The sequence below is a fragment of the Strigops habroptila genome, chromosome 11 (genome assembly GCF_004027225.2).
Source record: "Strigops habroptila isolate Jane chromosome 11, bStrHab1.2.pri, whole genome shotgun sequence".
Classification (NCBI taxonomy): Eukaryota; Metazoa; Chordata; class Aves; order Psittaciformes; family Psittacidae; genus Strigops; species Strigops habroptila.
In genome coordinates, this window is record NC_046360.1 from 21,172,057 (window position 1) to 21,193,019 (window position 20,963).

At 37.4% G+C, this 20,963-nt stretch overlaps 1 protein-coding gene across 11 annotated transcripts in view; it reads right to left on the bottom strand.

Annotated features, from left to right (window-relative positions):
- The window catches only part of DOCK3 (dedicator of cytokinesis 3), a 210,935-nt gene that overhangs the window by 127,571 nt on the left and 62,401 nt on the right, over positions 1-20,963 (bottom strand). For all 11 annotated transcript variants that reach the window (XM_030502047.1, XM_030502044.1, XM_030502042.1 and 8 more), the window contains exons 6-9: positions 15,370-15,518; positions 7,213-7,297; positions 2,301-2,342; positions 224-378 (exon numbers count right to left, since the gene is read on the bottom strand). In XM_030502047.1, coding sequence (XP_030357907.1) covers positions 224-378; positions 2,301-2,342; positions 7,213-7,297; positions 15,370-15,518 — 431 coding nt within the window. The remainder of the gene's footprint in view (positions 1-223; positions 379-2,300; positions 2,343-7,212; positions 7,298-15,369; positions 15,519-20,963) is intronic.

Here is a 20,963-nt window from a genome sequence, read left to right on the forward strand (position 1 = left end):
CTGGGCCTTTAATGCTTTGCTTGTAAGTAAGCACTAAATTTCATATGCAATGATTGGTATTACTGATGTTCTCAAGCATGCAATGCAGGGTGGTCAATTTACGATCAATCAGCTTTGTCCTTTCAGTTGTCACAAGAACAGCCCATATGTTTCTCTCCAACGTATTTCCTTTGCTCATTATTTTTTACCTAGTAAGCTTTTTAGTTACTTGATAGAGTCCTACCTGATCTGCTTGCCTTCTCGAACATCGTACAGAGAAAAAAAGACATCTGTGTCTTCTCCAATTGTATTGTAGGTGAAGCTCTTTAGACTGAGGAAGAAGTGATGAGGCACTGGCATACGACAAGCTTCCCCGTGACGCTGACGAATTGTATCCACCTGATTAAAAACAATAACAGTGACTTTTAATTCTTCACTAATAATAAAGGACACATGACCAACTTGATAATTTTAACTGAGATTCTGCAGTATTTTCTCCACCACATAAAACCTTAATCTCAATATATCCTCCTTAGAGATGCATGCTAGATTTTCTTCCTCTGCTTTTCCCCACTTCTAGTTTGATTAGTTTGAGAAACCATGATAACCAACCAAATATAAATGATTTATGCATTTGAAATCCATTTTTATTAAGTAAAACAATTAAACCTATTTCTTGATTCTGGTAGTGAAAATGAACTATAATAAGATGGTGCTAGGATGGTTCTTGATGATTTCCATTTAAAGCAGATGGACTTCAAAGCATTTTTAAGAATAACATTTGTTACCTTATTTCTTTGCAGCAACTGTAATTCATTTATGGAGGTCATTTATGTGGCCAGCTAGACTAGGGAAGTGATTGTCCCCCATACTTGGCACTGGTGAGGCTGCACCAGCGACAGGACAAGAGGAAATGGCCTCAAGTTGCATCAGGGGAGATTTAGATTGGATATTAGGAAAAATTTCTTCACTAAAAGGGTTGTCAAGCATTAGAACAGGCTGCCCAGGGAAGTGGTTGAGTCACCATCTCTGGACATATTTAAGAGACATGCAGATGTGGCACTTAGAGACATGGTGTAGTGGTGGACTTGGCAGTGCCTGGGTAATGGTTGGACTCGATGATCTCAAAGGTCTTCCCAACCTAAACAATTCTATGATTTTATGATTTAGAGACAGGCTTTACAGACTAACATGTCCTGCAGATACAACAAAAAGAAATCTTAACAATGGTTGATAACATAAGCAACCAATAAAGTCAAATAGAATCACAGAATGGTTTGGGTTGGAAAGCACCTTGAAGATCATCTATGTTCCAACCTCCTGCCACGGGCAGGGACACCTTCCACTAGAGCAGGTTGCTCCAAGCCCCGTCCCACCTGGCCTTGAACACTGCCAGGGATGGGGCAGCCACAGCTTCTCTGGGCAACCTGTGCCAGTGTCTTACCACTCTCACAGTGAAGAATTTCTTCCTCTTGTCTAATCTCAATCTCCCCTCTGTCAGGTTAAAGTCATTCCCCTTTGTCCTGTCCCTACACGCCCTTGTAAAAAGTCCGTCTCCAGCTTTCTTGTTGGCCCTGTTAGGTACCGGATGGATAGCAGAAAGGTTTATATTTTGACTCAGTATACTGAGACAGACCTAGTTATAACAGTGAAAACTGGGGTACAGAAAAGAGAAAGGAGTATAATTAGAAATAAGTTTATTCTTCAATATTTATAGCCCTTTATATCCTTTCTATGCTGATCTTAATAAACAGGTTGCATGAATATCCAAAGCTCCCTAGGCTAGTCTTCTCTGAGTGCACAGACAGGTACACACTAACAAAGACAATCTTGAAGTTTTCAGTCTTGCAACCCAGATATGTACTAGCTTTAAAAATAGAGCTTAAATTGAATTCTGTTCTGGATTTTAAATTAAATCCAAGTAAATCCTCATCCTTTCAAGACAGGTACCTGTGGAAGAACAGTTCTCCTGGAAAGATTAGATCCAGGTTCCATGACCAGGAATGGATTACATTACTACAGAAAGGGTATGTGAAACAGAAGCCTAATAAGCCATGTGTTAGCAGGTAGAATGACAACTCACATAGGCAGAGTGAGGCTTTTGATATCACTTCAGAAGTGATCTTTTAAGAACAACAGTGAGAGCTAAGGAAGAGAGATCTAAATAAAAGCTGAAGAAGGACCTCAGTCAGTTCATTACTTGGGGATCTTCTGAGGAAGCGTTCTATGCGTAGGGACTTATCCAGTGACCTCCATCATACATTTACACATAGTACCAATAACTTAAAGACAACAAAAATCTGTATGTAGATGATGTTTACCTGTGATGTGCTCTGCTGGACACTGTGTCTACTTGACAAATGCTGTGGAGATACAAAATAGTAACATTTAAACCTTTTTGAAATTAAGAAATATTTACATTATATCTGTGCAGCATTAGAACAGTCATTCAAAAATATGACTGTTCAAGATTATGACCAGATTTTCACAGCCTTTTTTCACAGGATATTATCACTCACAAGACCACTAGCTTTCCTAAAGGCTTTTCTCAGTTAAGCCATTTCTTAGCCTAACTACTTAAATTTACAGGCAGTAAATTAGCTTTTAAAGTAAATGGTTGTCACAAGCTACACAGAATTTCCAACAATGTAATAGCATTTCTTTCTGAAAAGTCCATCACCCTCTACTATATAATTTATGTATTCTCCCGCTAAAGGGGGAGATACCTCAGTACTAATCCTCACCTATCAAAATGTTGTCTATGAAAAGGTGCATTTGTTCAAGACACAGATATGGATTTTAGACTTTGCTTAAACTTATTGCTCGATCAGAAAATTAAATTCTGATAAATGGTTCAAGACTTTTCTACAATTTCAGCTGACCAACACCTGTAAAGAAGCATTAATATAAAGAGCTACATCTCCAAAACAGAACTCAGAGGATGACGCTGTATTTAAAGCCTTTCATGCTAGAAGATGTTATAATCAGAAAATGGACTGCAAGACTCACTGAACCCATTTAATCTCCGAGGGGAGATTTAAATACTAATCTAAATTGAAAAGGTTTCAGAGAGCTTTAACAACCATATCATTAATGATTCTGCTATGCCTGTTCCACACACATTCATCTTAACATTAGCATTTTAAACTGAAATATTGACATTAACACTACAAGTGTTACTACCCATTCTCTTCATTTGCCCCCTTTTATTACATAGCCAACATCTTACTCTGACCAAACACTCTGTAACAGGACCAGCACAATCTGCTGATAACCCCATAGTTTCAAAAGAGGTAAGAGCCAAAGACAGCCCACAAAATGTAATGGCAATATTTTTTCCAAACTATGTCACTGTCCTTCACACAGAACCAAAATAAGACTTTTTACCACAAAAGGAGAGATAATCTTCCTAATGAGACTACATCAAGAAGATATCAGGGTCCTGTGGGAGAAGTGCTCAGCAAGTCACTTTCTATCATTTATCAGCAATCCTGACTAGCTGGGGAGGTCCCAGTTGACTGGAGATTAGCAAATGTGATGCCCATCTATGAGAAAGGCTGCTTTCTCTGTATTCACTAGACTCCTTTATGTCCTGGAAGTGAATTGGAACTTTTAAAAACTGCTTATTCTGAACAAGTTCCCAGTCATTATTACTCATTTCCTTCTTGCGAGTAATTGGATTTTTATTCTGTTCCAGCATTTTTTACAGGGAGAGAATGATCGCTGGCTCCTCCTTCTCCATCCCTTTTTTAGAGTTGTAAAGTATGCTTGGCCTGTGTCAGCATTCTGGAACCTCACCCATCTTTCCAATGATTATCACTAGCATGTCTGATATGGCTTCTCTAGACATTCCAAATGAAATACGTACATAGTTCTAAATGCTCTGGAACCAATAACTACTGTATAAACTTCCCCACACACGGTTCAGGTGTGACTCCTTTCCCTTTTCCAGAGGTATTGTTAGTGTGTTTACCCCCTTACTAGAGCTTGAGGGAGGCAAAAAGGATGTTAAGTGCCATGTTATTTTCTTGCATCATGTGCCAGTTAGATTCCCCCAGTATAAAAACTTCTATTTTAGTGTCCCAATTACTACCTGTTTATATAAAACTGTTTCTTGATACAATTGCCAATATTTGCTTGTTATATCTTAATTTGTGCATTGCCTTTCTAAATGTTCTATTTACTCATTTATGCTATTCCACTATACTTTTCTATACTTCTCTCCCTCTATACTTGCTCTTGGTTATCTTAATTTCCCTTCCCTCCACTCTGGCGGAGGCAATGAAGAATTCTTAATTAATCCAACTTGGCCTGTTAGTGAGTATATTGTGGTTTTGGATTGGATTTACGGAACGAGCTATCAACCCTACCTACTTCTTTCTTTCCCATCAAACTTGCTTCTCATAATATCTTATCTACCAATATTAGCTTTTATTGTTGTTGTTCCTCCTTTCATTCCTAATGATGCTTGATAAGTGAGCAAATCCTGCCATTACCAAGTAAGTCTCAAAGCACTTTCTATCTTCATTTTCTCAACTGACTTCTTACTAAGGGTTAGAACCAAACGTACACAAATCTGTCCCCTCACTATCTTTGTTAAACAAACAAGCAAACAAATGTCAGCGATTTCATGAGCTTCCTGCACAGTTTGTGTCCAGTCAGTTTCCTTTTCTAGCAGAGTTCTGGGCAATTGAAGCCCAGTTTTCAAGTTTTATAACTGCTCGTTCTTACCAATCTCATTTTCTGTCTGAATAAAGAATAAGCAATTAGGAGGTGATGGCAGCATTAACTCAAAACTTGGCTATTTATTAGGAACTCGTGGTGGTGTTTTTCAGATAGTTGAAAGTAATGGCTAAGATCCAGCAGAAACACAGACAATAGTCGTGTCTTACATAAACCTTTTGAATTCATCCTGAAGACACATAAACAAATCAATAAATTTAGAGAAAAGCTGAACATATTTAATCACCAGGTTTCAACATTGCATTTTGCAAATGCCTCCATTTGTATCTTGTAACTCCTTTCACTAAAAAGTGCTACCCGAGTGTTTCTGACATTCTGCTGGACTTGTGTTGCTAAATGACAGCTTCAATCTAATGGCAACTGAGCTCTGTGGCAGAATTCTGAGAACATATTTTCCCACATTTTCAAAAGTAATGTAAATTATAAAAAAGTGTTCCACCGTATTAGTTTAAATCACAAATACTGTCCTAGAGAAAGGGCAATCTGGTTTCTTTCGGGAGTAAAGCAATGATTTCTGACAAATGCTGTGCATCCTGAAGCCACTCGTATTTAGCTTCACCATGAATAACCTGGAGAAATAGGATCTACGAGGCCTCAAAGCACAACAGATCTGACAGAGATGAACACAGTAGTCATACAGTAGTCACAAATATACTCAGCAATAAAATTGAGAGCTAAAAATGATGCTCAAATTTTAAAATTTATTTAAAATTTACCAAGAAAAGTAATGCTGAGTCTAATGACTCTGTATAAAATGCCTGAACTTGCTGTCACAGACAGGAAAGCCTCATGTGTCACCTCAGCCATTGTTTTGCTAATACGAGACTGTTTTCTAAGTTACATTTAGCATTCTACAATCCTGCAAAGAAGAGAGATTAACTGGGCTCTCCCAACTACTGCTGCAAGATTATGTTACAACCTTGTTGCTCATTTGAGAAACTGCTCAGTATTTTGCCAGGAATAAGGAGGATTCTCTCCCCAGCTTTTTGTGAAATAACAGAACCCACACCAAACCCCCCAGACCAACAAAAAACCCACTCATACCCCCCCTATGTCAATTTCTGCCCAATTTAAGTTTAAAAGATAACAGGTTTTCAGCTATTTTCATTCCTGAAATTGCCTTCTGGCTATGCACTAGATACGATAAGACACAGTGTCTTCTTGAATCTACAAACTAAAGCAAGAGCGAAGTGTGAACTGACTAATGGTCATGTCCTGATACCAGCACAGCACTGAGCAGCAAACTGTGCTGGGCACATTTTCTTCAGGACTAAGATGGGTGACATAATCAGGCTACTCTGACAATTCATCAGCTATTTGCTGTACTACAGGTATTCAGAGTAAAAGAACCCTGCAGAATGAAACAGAGTAATAAAGCAATCCTGTTAGCAACTTGTCTTGCATTCTCTGAGTCATTACTGATTGAATTTTGTACTGAGTTATTTCTATACTCTGTTTGAAGGAAAACTGTTATCACACCAACCTTACCACAAAGTATGGCAAATCAGGAACAAACATTAGCAATACTATAGAATGATGTACTTCAATACTTCTTATGTAACAGTTTTTATTTCTTTCCATGAAATCCACTGTTAATAGTGCAAAGAATCCAAACCAGCAACAGTATGTTTAGAAAACACGCCTTTGTTTTAAGGGGAAGTACATTTTGCCTATCAAAACCCCCACACCTAGGCATGGACCTGTCACACTCTAATCTTAGGTAGCTGAAAGCCAAAACCATTTTAAAATAGGAAATTAAAAGCTTACTAGAAGAGAGTGACACTGTAACAATATTTATGTAGAAAACCCATTATCTTCTTTCGAAGATATTAAGCTAAGAAATTGTATTAAAGTAACTGCTGGTTTGGTTGGTTGGCTTTTTTCTCAGGAAAGGTTTTGATTCAGTTTTCACTCAACATTCCATGCTCCTTCTCCTTTTACACCTACATCATTACCCAGAACAAAGTTAACTGTATTACACAGTCCTACTAACAAAGCAGAATCCAAATGCAGTTAAATCGTAAAATGCATTAGTGGCTTTACAAGACATTACTGGCACAATCCACATTTCTAAAACCACCTTAACTTTGCTCTGCAAAAGTTTAAAAGGATTCCCATTAGCTGTATGTGATGGATCTGGTTTTTCAGAACTTCCTTTGCAGCTTCTGAAACAATAGATTTTAAACCCAAGAAAATTGTAGGAAGAAACAGCATTCAAAATTACCTTTTCCAGTTTTCATACCATGTTACTTTGTAAATTGAAATTAAAATATATATACACAGACCATTTCTGAAAGAAAGTTGGCTCATTCTTACTGAACTCTGAGTATAGAGACACTGACTGTTCTGGTGGCTGGGGTGCAAATGAAAAACACATTCACCTTAGAACACTGTTCTAAGCAAGAAAATATGTAAGAGTAAAGAACACATTTTCCCCCTCCTTTCCCTCCCAAAGTGAAAACTCAAAGGCATCTCCCACAGATTTCTTACCATTTTATAAAGATCCGAAACACTGATCTGATCTGAATCCACAACCTCGAAGTCCTTCCGAGGAACTAAATCAAGGCCCAAATGTCTGCAAAAGAGAAGGAAGGAACAAAGAAGGAATGGTAATTATAACACATTAGAGTGTTCACTATTATCTACTACATGTGCTTACTCAAGGGCAACGATACAAGAAATATGAAACTGTTTAAGTCTTTTTGCAATTATTAATCATTAAACAGCTAATCCTTCTAAATAAAATCAAATGCAAATATCAAAAATACACTATGAACTTGTTACTTCTTGTTCACTGACTTCAGTGGAGCTGTAGCAACTAATACTAGGTGAAACTTTTGGCCAATATATTGGTGCAGAACCTGGAACAAGTTAATTTCATACATGGAAATGTAGCAGGCAAATAAAGTCAATACTCTGGTTTCTGCTGCATTATTTGAGTAGGTTCCTTCAATATGTAACGAAAAAGTTCCATTAGCAACCCTGTTCAAATGTGCAAATAGATATTGCACCTTGGGAAGCTGCTTTGGAATTCCTGGTGCTCATGCAACTAAACCCCCAACTTTATTATTGTATAAACAGTTGGGGTTTTTTTTTAATAACAAACAATAACTGCAATATCTACAAGAATTTTAAGCTGTATTTGTAACACGTATACAAAACCCCCCTTTTAATTACTCTGAACTGAGATAATAGTTTATACATTTGACTTGAGCCAAAATATTTTACCAAAAAAAGTATACCAGTGTGAAGAGCGTGACTAGTTAAAAGATTCCGCAGTAAAGAGGGCAGTTCAGGTCACAGCTGCATGTGAGCAGTAGGCAGGATAAGGTATTTTGCATCCAGACAAATAAATGAACAACTATTAACAATATTAACTAATAATCGTAGAGTGCAGAACAAGACAACCTAAAAGGTGCCAAAACCCAACTTTTGCTCTGTAGATCTTCAGGTTCTGAGGGATAAATAGTTCCGAGCATTACAATAAAAAGCTATTCTAGACACACACATCCAGAGCAAAATTAAAGAAACATCTGAATGAACCATTTTCCTGCTTTCACCTTATGTAACTGTGATACTTCATTTACAGATTCTTTTTTACTGAAATTCTTTAGAGTCTTACAGAAAAAATTCAGAAGAGGTGCCCTCACAGACAACCTTTGCACTCTTTCTGACACTGAGCATAAAGGAAAAGAAAAAGTCAATTTAATTTTGTAATGAGAGAGGGAAACATTCTGCACAAACTTGTTCCTGATGGCAAATGAAAAAATTTAGTTGAAAAAAACCTCTCAGGTACTGCAGAATAATTGTATGGTGCAATAAACAGAAGCCTCCAGGCAATACAGTGTGTCTTTCTGAGCAATGAACCTAAGACAGTAGCATGGAGGGACGCGTTGTTTGTATGAAGCCCGGTTACCTCTGCTGACCGCAGAGTTTCCCCATAAATTTCATTATACTGCTCCCTAATTCTTGCTGAAACTTTGTTTAATCAGGTTTTCCTTCTTTAATTATATCTCTAAACCATGACATCTCAAAAATAAAGCTCAGCCCTGGGCCACTTGCTGGCAAACAACTGTCAGGCACTACTGTAACTGCCATTTAAATAGTGTACTGACAAACTGCAATTTCCACATTCTTAGTTCTTTGCCAAAATCAATTATTATTTTAAATGGCAAAACGAACAATTTTCCCTCTTCAATGCAGTTTTCATGCCAACTACTGGTTTCTAAACTCTAAGGCTAAATTGTGAAAGTGATGGTTATACACCTTTCGCATGCTTTGTTTTGATTAAACCTGTCAGACACAAGTGGCCCAAGACCAGTACCTGAAAACTGCAGCTGCAAAGAGGAAAATTACTGTATCTATTCACCAAATGAAAAGAACGCACTAAGTAATACTTAACCTGCAGCTGCTGTTTGAGCCTACTTATAACAGAAATATAGAAATATAAAAGAAATATAATAGAAAAAGGATGGTAAAAGCTAAAATAGCAACTTGCAAAGAGTCACCATCAAAGTTTGTTTTAAAGAAGTTAATGCCCATCATATTCACAGAAGTTTTCCTGAATCCGAAATCTAAACCACCTCCAAATTTCCCTGTCATTCCCAGGTACACACACCTACCCTGAAATACATTCATAAAGGAATTTCTCCTCAACATATGGATAGTAACAAATTATTTCCTAATAACATTATCGAGCTTGCTTTTAAGTGCATTACAGTTCCAATGCAGTTACAAAGCACTACTAAAGCTTTACAGAAAAAGCTGACAAAGCTAAGCATGGCCTGATACTGTTCTAGTCTCTTAATTTCAACTCTCTAGAGAACTGAGGTCAAACAGTGGTTGGACTCATTACTCAATTCATGACAAAGGTATTATCTTCTGCTTAATAATGTTCAGTACAACTGCAGTGGCATCCCTGTGAAACTTATCCAATATCCTATTTTTAGTTAAATCCCTTAACACCATGGATTTTCAGCCCAGAAGATTCTCATTCTCTAATACTATGTTAATCCTGCACATTACTTGCTCCCAGCAAATAAAGGTGCCTTGTGCTTTAGTACTAACATGCTGCCATTTATTGCGCAGGTGGAAGTCCAGGTTTATGCACTTCATTTGTATCAGTTAGTTGTTGCCCGCGAAGGACTGACAACGTAACGCTTGACATGGCAACGCTTGTCGTGGCCCACTTTCACCCTCCAGTATCAAACACTGTAGGAATATAAGAGCACCAGCTGCCAAGCAGTATTTCTCCACAACATAGCATGCATAAAAATTAGATAATGTGCTGGTTTGTTTATTTGACAGTTCCTCTCTCCACAATACTTTCTTTTACCAGCACATACATGTCCTTTTTGTTCTGCTTTAACATTGAACTGCCTTTCAACAATATTTCCCAAGCATACCTACAGAATAGCCCCAAAGCCTACCAATTAGCTCTCGATAGTATATGCCTGGGACAACTCCAGCTGAAATTTAGATATTCCTCCTCTTCTACATAGAAGTCTTGAGAATTTTCCTTTCTTTGGAGAAAAAAGGAATTAAAAGTCCACCACACGCTGACTCTAGGTACCTCACAAGTAACAGGGAAACAGGCTGACAAACAAAACTAGCACTTTTAATATTGAAAGGGATGAACATCAGACTACTTCAGGTTAACTGGGCTTCTAGAGAAAGTCAATTTAGTTTTAACAGTAATTTCAAAGAACAATCCTAATTTCTAACCTTTTCATTTCTTTATAATACAAATGCTACACCATTTAGAACTCCTAAAACCCCAAGTCATAACAACTCTTCCTAGAAGAATCTTGCAGAAATGTCATTTGACTAAAAAAGTGTCTTTAAGATGCACATCCAATCTTGAAGAACAGATTGGGAGAACTCATCACATCTCTAGAGTATGCAAGATCTCATCCCCTTTGCTCCAAAAATATGCACTTTACCTTGACTCTTTTCAGCTTTAATGTTACAGCCACCCATTTTCCTTGTATTCCTTCTCTCACTGTATCAAAGCCTCATTTAATATCATTCATATTTCTCTTACACAAACACATTTCTAAAGGTGATGAAGGGAAAGGAAATGATCCTGACAGTGATTCCCACAAACTATGTGCAGACTTCAAAAAAAGACTTTGAAGGAAATACCATGGAAAATGAAATAGATTAAAAACATGTTTGTGAAAGTTCTCTGTGCAAATACAACTTATTTGACAGAGTCAAGTTCTTTTAAGTTCTACTTAAAAACAGCAGGGGCCGTAATCTGTAAAGAAATTAGTAAAGCACTGATGTAATGCTACACAGGAAATTATTTCTTAACATGAAGCTGATGAGATGAAGGTAAGTAATCTTAGTGAGGAATTGATTAAAGGAAATGGCAGCAAATACATCTGAGCATGGAAGTATCAGACCACAGAGAGAGGTTATTAAGGCTTCCCTCAAAGACTGAAATCCAAAAGTTTCTTACAGTTTTAATCCTTATTCAATCATTACTACAAGTATATTCAGGAAAGGGAAAAAAATATATATTTAGAGAGAAATGGCAACTATTCTTCCTTCAATCTTCTTAAGGGCATTTCATTATGGTTGTCTAAATCGTTCACTCCTTTATATCACCTGCAAGAATAGCAACTACTGTAATAAGAAATACTTAAACTCTTAAACTGATTTCCAGATATTACGATCTCATATGTACATTTAATACATATCTCCAAATGCATTTTATGAACTTTAAGCTAATAGTTGCAACACTGCCAGGAAGTGATTATTATTCCTTTTACGTCAATTAAAAAACCATGACACTAGGGTATGTCACTCAAAGTCCAAAAATAATCTTCGAAGGATGTGAGCACTGAAATTTAGGCCATTTTGAATTTTAAAAACTATGCTTACTGCACTGGATCACACTATTCCCTCTACAGAGTAATGTACGTTAGTAGCCAGAAGGTACTATCGTTGCAATTGCCACTGGCTTTGCGACTGCAATTTTGAGGGAAGAGAAAGTTCATGACTTTAAAACAGTGTTTCATTTTATTTGTATGACAGTGTGAAAGATTTATTTCTAACTTCCCCTCCACATTACTGTTCCTTTTCAATGTTCATTTGTAACTTTTGGCTCTCTGTGGATGTTTCTGTGCAGAATTTATGACAACTATTTGGAAGATTTCTTTTAATGTAATGACTTCAATAACATTTTATGTGAAAAAGAATAACCTTTGACTAAAGAGTAACAGAAGCCTACAAACTCATCTTGTTTATGGCTTTTATCTCTCAAAAATCTCAAACTATTGGTGGTTCCTCCTTCCCTACTCTGGTTCTGAGCCTGAACAGAGTATCTATCCCTCATTGATAGGGAAGAACTGTCTTCCCTCAGTGTAAGAAGGAAATTGATTGTGCTCAGAAACCTGGATGCTTTCTGTTAATCTCCTGACAGGTTTTATACTAATCTGAAAGAATCAATCCTGAAGATAATTTAAGATGACCTCGGATTTTTATATTAGTTTAAAGAAATCTCATCTGCCTTTTTGGTAAGTAAGATAAGTACGTACTGCTGCAACATTTTTTTTCACTGTAGCAGAAGCAGAGGATTCACATTTCAAATAGAAGCTCTGTAAGAGAGATTCCTTCATCTGTTTTTGATGCCAAAGACTCTAGAATGAAACAGTTCTTTTAATAAAAAAGTTTAATTCTGTTTCCCATTCTAATCACTAGTAAAAGTTGAAAAACTTAACTATTCATTAAACAAAACCCCACAAAAAGAATTCAAAATCAAGTTTCTATTTCACTTACAATATGATTTAAAATGAGATGAAGCACTGCAGATTTAACTTCATAACATGATTTAAAATAAGATGATGAATTGCACAATTCAGCTTCATGTTTGTTTCCTGCTCTACAACTCTCCCCTTGTTATTTACAGACCATTGGACAATTCCAACAGCATTTCAGACCTTGAACAGATCAACAGTCTAATAAATTGTATCCAAAGGAAACATTTTTTAAAACACAAGTATTTGTAACATTCTGTATAAAACCTGGCAAGATTTCTAGGAAAAAAGACAGCATCTGAGATTCCAGCCGTGCAAAAATACACAGAAGGATGTTTAAAACTGAAAGTCTAAACCCACTAAGATGCTTATCTGAACATAGTCAATTCTGCTCTTCTGAACAATTGGGAAATACAGCACTCACTGTATGCACACAAAACCAAGCTAACTGTGGGTAACTGGAAAAAGTAACCAAGCATCATAAAAAGGATGCATCCAGGATCATATTTTTGTCTTGGGGAGAAAATGTGTAAGCAACAGAAAATTAAATTGTTACAATAAGTGGAAATCAGTAGTGCATTATAAAAATGACTAGCAACAATACAAAAGGTTAGCAGCAATAACTGTAAAATAAGTTCCATTTCTACACTTCTAATAGACCAAACTACAGAGAAAACATCTTAGACTAAGCATATTCCCTGTAGTAGTTCTGAAAATAATCTGATTTCTTTCACAAAGAATTCTTTAACTACTAATCCAAAGAGTGTATCTGTCCCTTAATCTCCACCAACTCCTACAAGAACACAAGGGATGACTACCAGAACCACTGCCACTGTATTTAAGGGAAAATGATACCAGCTCAGCAAAAGGAGAAAAACCTAAGCGCTGGTGACAGGAAGTGTGAATTTCATGTCCTTCCCAAATAATACAATGCATTAATGATCAAGGTCAGGATAAAAGTAGCTTTACACTAGATAAGAATACATGCTACACATTGGATGTGTAAGATCACCTGTTTCCTGAAAGTTACTTGGTCACAGAATGTCTCTTACTAGATTGTACTAGCTTGAGTAATGACAGACCTGCTCAAACTGCATGGATTTAAGCTTCTCAGTTAACATTAAGGCACATTAGTAACAACATTTTTCACTTATTTTATTTGCAAATCTCAAGTAGATCAGCAATCAACATACTTCTATTTCATTATTTGGGAACGGGCAGTACTATGTGAATATGTATATGAAAATCATTAGAGATTTTTTTAAAAGATTAAGCCAGGTGGCCATGAGTTTTATGATAAACTCAGGAGAAGGGAGGTACAAGAACGTGCCAGGATCTCCCAGAAATTCCACAGAAAAGAGTAATTTTGCAGAAAGACCTTCCAAAATCCCAGACTGCACAGTGCACAGATTTCATTAAATACCTTTCCAGTCATACGCCTTTTTACGCAGTTCCTTTATTAAGACCCTCTTCTGTTGAATCATGTATCTCTGACAGCATATACCTTTTTCTCTAGGGAGGTGAGTACCTGGTTTTATGTAGTAAGAAACACAAATATATTTTTCCTAAATAAGCATCCTGAGCAGATTAATTTAATCACATATTTATATTTACTGTTTTCATTGATGCTTCTCCATAAATGTCATGTATTAGATTTACCTTTATAGTTTTAATATACTTTGTATTTAATGATTTTACATGAATAAAGATGTCTATAGCCACCTCACTGAACAACCCATTCTCTTCATTGCTGCACCCATGTCTACTCTCCTCATCTTTTCTTCTTCTAACATTTTTGCAGCTTCTTGATACTGATTTTATCTATACATTCTTTGAGCAAAAACATCTAGGCATAATGTTCAAAAATGCTCTCTTGGTTCCCATTTACTCTACTGGGAATGATAATGAAAAATATCTGTAACTTGGCACTAGAGAACAATAACTTGATGCAATCTATTAGCCTATGTCCTTCAGAGCTTGCTTTCAACATGAGAGAAATGAAATATAGCACGAGGGCTAGTTAAATCTTGAATTTATTCAAGTATGTCTCTCGGAGGGAGTCCTGAAGTAGGTGACTAAGGAACAGAGTCATAACAAAGACATGTTAGTGAAAAACACTTGACTTTCTTCCTTTGCTGTCAACATTCAGAATTCCTCCCTGCCCCCATATATTAATTAGCACTAGTCCCCCTCCTAGCTGAAAAGCAACACCTGAGGAGGGTGAGATTTCCTTTGAAAAGGCCATATGCATTTTACACAAAACTAACCTGTCTGGTAACACTGTCTCAGAACAAAACCAACTCTGGTGAAGGGCTAGTTTTTGTCTAATAGCCACTTATTACCATTTCAGCTTTTACCTGAATTGCAGTCGTCTTTGGCTCTAAAAAAGCCTCTCAGCAAATTCACTGTGGAACTGACCAAGGAGAGCCTAAACCTCTGAGAAATGACTTTATCTAAAATAAAGTCTAAATATCACACCCCCAGCTCCAATGCCACTGCTGACAGCGAGGTTCTCTTATTGCAGCAACCATAAAAACACTTCAGTTGAAAAAATGTGGATTTAGTATCTATGAAGACATCCTCCCAGGCCTAATATTCACTATATTCATACAAAACATGTAAAGTGACCTAATCCTTTTAGAAGTGCAGAGAGCCTTGGAAAAGGTCTACTAATAAGCAAACAGCTCATTTTATACTAACAGTAGAAGAATTAAGCAATAATCTCATTGTAAATGTTATATTTGATTTCCAAATACGCAAAAGTTCTTCTTGTGTACAAATACTAGCCCAAGGTAAAAGTTGTTGGTAGTTTTGCTTGTATGTTTTACAAAAGCTATTTCAAAACAATCAGAACAAACAGTACCCAGCTGGTACCTGTACTTACTCATTGCCCCAGTCCAGCCTCACTGTGAGGTGTCTCTTGACCTCTCGCACCTGATCCTGTGTCAAGTGACCTGACAGCAGCTGTCTACGTAGGTCAATGAGTTCATTCATCACATGCCGCAGTTTGTAGAAAAGATCTACCTTATGTTTCTGTAAAGGCATATTTTTGGGAGGAGAGGGGAAGAGAGTGAGAAAGAGATAAAGGAGGGTGGGGGAGGAGGGGAGAGAAAGAGGGAGGGAGAGATTAGTAAGTTTGGAAAGAGAAAAGTGTGAGAAAGACAAAGAGAGATAAAGAGAGAGAGATTAATAAGTTACCAAACTTTCATTTATTACCCTACAGGAACATTAATCAAGTTTGTACAAGCTTTAAAATATTTCTGTCAAAAAGTAGTGCTAACTGATGCTATTTAACCTGAGCAACTTCGCATTTCTAAAAATTTAGAGTCAGTCTGCTAAGGCGTCCATTTTCTGACAGAACCTAATGCTGTTGATAAGAGGATTAATTACGTACAGCAGGGATCACTTATTGCAATCATATAATAAATCCAAAGTTTTAGATTTAAAGTAATAGAGAAGTGAAAAAGTTTGTTTTCTGTCAGTCACTAACATCATGGCTCTGAACAGTAGCAACAATGATTCACTACAGAAGAAAACCACTCCTAATACTTTTTATATTCCAATTACTAAGATTGGCCCAGGTATCTATGTTGGGAGAGGGATATGAATATTTGTTATCTGCACTTTAATACAGACTAAAGCAATTAATGATAAAATCCACCTGCAAAACTACTTTAAAAGAGGAATATTACCATAGAGAGTACAAAAAAAAACCCCCCACCAAAAAAACACCCCACACCACAATCATCAGGAAAAAAAAATAAAGTCTAACACACCACCACAAATCCTTCCTAAAAGAACTACTATTCCTTAGTATTCTTCAAGTATAAGAGTGAAAATAAGCAGGAGGGAGGAGGAAGCAAAACCAAACTCTCCAAGTCCAGCCAGAAGCATAAATACTTTTTGCCCCTGCAGGAAACAGACATATGGGAAGCCCGCAGAAAGGAAAGTCTGAGGCTAACACCAAAGCACCCTAAGGTAAGGAAGTGCGTCCAAACTATTTCAATATCTGCTAGATAAGAACTGTGTGTTAAGGCAGCTCTTGTCTACATGGCCATGTCTCACACTGTATAAAATTGCCAACGTGCAATGAATGAGGATCCCAAGCAAAAGCAGAAAAATAAAACCTCATTTTACAGCAGAATGCTGGTTTTTAAACAAATAAGCACCATACCCATGTGTATACAAAGCCTGAAATGTCTGACTCTCACCTGGGAAAACACGGACTGGGTGAACCGAAAGTGAGACTTAGCACTGAAAGTTAACACTGTCCTGATCACGTTTCTGTGTGTAAATGAGAGCTTTATAAAAGGTCTCTAAATAAAGATACCTGTGCTTATAAACAAGATCAGGCAGAATAACATCACAAAGAAAAACAAATTACTAGAAAAAATGTTTTTCACTTGTTTTACCAAAAATAGGTAAGATGAGATGAAATTCCATCTACTTGAGTTTGTTTTCCTGAGAGACCACTAGATTTGCATGACTTAGGAAAACAGATTTCAGTGCAATGCATTTTGATCAGCAATCTGTGAATTTCTCTGAACCTGATTATACATCTGTTTTGCTGAAGCAGGTTAAGCACAGATGGAACTATCTGGTGTTCTTATCAAATAATTCCGAGATGAAAAGATGCACAAACTTTCAACTACGCATCAACATTGCTTCTGGTCCTGCCTGAAAAATGAAATACAAACACCAGATCTAACAGAAAGACACACATGTCCAGGGCTGAAAATACGTATTGTAGGAAGATAATCATGCATAGCTGTAAGTATAAAATTACTAGATTTGTGGTTAGGTCTTATTACTAGCTGTGGTCCAAAGTAAATCCTATATAAGCTGAAGACAGGAAATGTCCACTGTAATACACTATTAATGTGAACAAAAATAGGTTGTAATTTCTAACACAAGATGAAGACAATGGAGGTTGTGACTATCAAATAAGCAAATTTGGTCTATCAAACAGGTCTACTGGGTCTATCAGTAAAACAGTTGGCAATGAAATGAATCAGCACAAAAATCATCATATTCAGACCTTCCAAAAAAAACTGCTGAAAGAGCTCCTCCCTCACTCTCGTACCGATGGTGCAAGGCTATCAGTGCATTCAAGTCCCAAACACTATGCTTTTAAATTACTGTATGTTCTAGAGTTATTTTTACACTTTTTTTTTTTACGTAAGTAGCAGAAGCACTTACTTTAAATACAAATACATGAGAAATGAGATTGCAGAACAGAGTTTTGTAAAAGCTGGTCACATTAGGTCCTATGCAGTGATTAAAAAAAGAAAAACCATCAAACTCAACCCTCTTTCAAACCCCAAATATCTCTCGTGTTCCAATATGCCCTTTTCAGTTTTAGCTCTCAGACTTATCCTTCAAAAAATATTTCACCTGCTTTAAACAAAACGAACAAGTACTGATATACAGAGAGCTAAACATACGGTGTCCTTTTCATATGATACAAGGTCCCCTGTAAGGAAGGAAGGACGAGGTATCAGAGTTGAAAGCAGGGAAGCTGTAGCTGTGATCTCAGGCAAACAGTTATGAAGTGAACCATAGATGCAAAATCCATTAAAGTGAAGGAAAATACTTGTATGAAAGGAGAGCTAGAACAGAGTTAAATGTAGCTTAATTCCAGGCTAAAAAGAGTTTGAAGCAGTCAAAAAGTAGTTTATAACGCCCCTCCCCACACCACAAGACCCTAGGGACTAATAAACTAACTTGCTGGGGGGGGGAGGACGAAGATGCACATATTTTAATGACTTTAGTCAGAGTAGCACCATAAACAACCTCGAAACTTTATCATCTTGTAAGTAGCTAAGTAAAAAAAATGCCAGTCAATCTGGTATGTAAGTGTGCATTCTCTTTTACAGACAATTTTCCTACAACCTATAACCTCACATTTTTCATTTAGTTTTGTCACAAGCTACCAAGCGAGGAGCACTTGCTCAGTCCCTCCAGAATGATCTGCTGTGCACATTTATGAACATATTTGGCAAATGCTTCACATCCAGAATATAAAAGTATTTATGGAAAAACTTTTGTAGTAACAATGAAGGTGTGTCAGGGATAAAGCATCTGGATAGCCCTTATGAACTGGGGACTCTCCTCTCACAAGCAGCACGTCTGTCCCCGAGCACATCTTGTTGCCTTATTTTACTATCCCCAGATACAAAACCATTTGCTGTATTGCTTTGATCTGTTACTACTAACAAGTTACGCTTATCAACACTTGGATAATCTTCATATTTACAGCTCCACATCAGAAGGCAGAGTTCTGGCAGTAGGGTTTTTTCCTTTTAATGACTCCATACAAACTCTGTGGAGATCAGGCCAGAAGATGGTTCTGGGGCTGTGGAGGGTTGACTTTGACATTTGCCAGGCCTCCCCCCAGCCACTTCTTACTCCCCCTCTTCAACAGACCGAGCAGGGAGGAATAAAATGTAAATATCTATGGCCTGTGATAAAGACAGATCACTTACCAATGACCATCCCAGCAAAACATTCACTTGCCAAAACTTCATTTTATTGCCAACTAAAATAGAGTTTGGTGGTGAGAAACAAAGACGAAAACCCCCTAAAGCCCCTTGTCCCCAAGCCCCATGCCCTTCCTCCCTGTCAGCAGAGGAACCGAGGCTGTTAGCGCACAGCAGCTTCTCTCTGCTTCTCCTTCCTCCTCACACTTTTCCCCTGCTCCAGCTGGGTTCTGCCCCAGGGCTGCAGGACTTCAGGACAAACCTGCTCAGTGCACTCCTTCCCTCAGAGCAAGGTTGGATACCTGCTCCAACGCCTGTTCACCTCCTCCTCTTCTGGCCGGGGTGTTCACAGGGCTGTTTCTCACTCTTTTTCTCCTCATCCTCACTGCCTACATGGCCATTTGCTGCTTCTTAACCCTGCTCCCCCCTGAGGCGCTGCCAGCTCCGAGCTGAGGCGGGTCTGTGGTGGAACCGGCCGGAACCGGCCTCTTCCCACAGAGACACAGCACACACCTGGGCACGGCCCTAGTGCAGGTGACGGCGGTTAAGGGGAACCACAAAACCAACCTGCACTCACACCGACACAAAGCTGCTCCCTGCTGCAGCACAGCGGAGCCAGCTCCCCCTTTGCACCTGTGGTGGCTCTGAAATATAAAGCCGCCTTTGCCATTCTTCTCTAAAGAAATACCACATCATATGAAAATATATGGAATACTGTATTATGGAGGATAACCTATTTATAGTCATTTTGTCACCACGACTTCATTTAACACTACTATAAAGAAGTCAGGATTTTGGCTCTCTCGGGAGCAGTCCCTTCAGAAATTTCCTATAGCATTGCCTCAGGCTATAGGGTGGAGAGGGGCACCAAAAATTATTTTCTTTATAAAAGCAAGTGAGTAGCTTTTCCCAGGTTCCTTGTTACGGATTTCAGTACCTAAATTAGATATTAAAGCCTGCAAGCATCAACAGCACATGAAAGGAAACGCTAAAGCTGAAAACACCGAACTCACCCCTTTCTTTTCAGTTTTGTCTCGATTTTTTAATTAAGCAAATTATTTTATAGTAAAGCTCTGATGGAGTTCATAGATTTGTGCAGTATTTATACCTTAATCTTACCACAAATCTCTACTATGATTACCATGCAAACCTTAAACACTACCAATCAAATTAGACAGCATTTAAGTGCCTGTTGATGAATAAAGATCAGACTTTACAGGTCAATACAAGGATGTCTCAAATAGGGAAAGGAATTGAAGTAAAACTTGTGGGGGAGATGTGGATACTGCAGAGGTATCCAGATTGACACCCACAGAAAAGCAAAGCAATTTGAGAATGCAATTAGTACTTGCACATATTCTTGCAGTCTATGGGTGTGCCTAGACATCTAGTCCTGTTTTATTATAGAACTAAAATGGACTTCAATAACAGTTAAAAATACAGAAAAGAAATAGGAAAAAGCAAGATCAAGCAAGAATAAAGTTAAGTAAATTACACCCTCTCCCAATTAAAACTACAAAGTACATTTACAAAGAGTTGTGGTACCATCCTGGAGTCTGGGGTTGAGTTCACACTTCTTTGACAGCACACCATTGAGTATTCAATGAATAACATTAGTCTTTCAAACAAGTAACAGTCTAAGGAACGCACCTTGGTTTGGGTTTATTTCCATTCTCCTATCCTGAAGTTCTCTATTTACTAACTCTCTATTAGTAAGGATACGTTAACATGAACAGTATGTATTTTCTCCTATGAATATTCATAGCTTTTAGTTTCAAACAGAAATTATTGTACTATAAATCTGTTTTAACTTGATTATCTACTGTATTCAGAATGTATTAAAGCAGAATAAATTAGTGACAGAAAAATAAATTCTTCAGACTCTTTTGCCAATAAAAATGTGCAAAATAGCTTAAAATGCTGACACACGACAAAGCAAAAACTTCAGAGGTAAAAAGAATGATGGAGTATCAATAAAGAAAGTAAAGGCAGAGTAAAC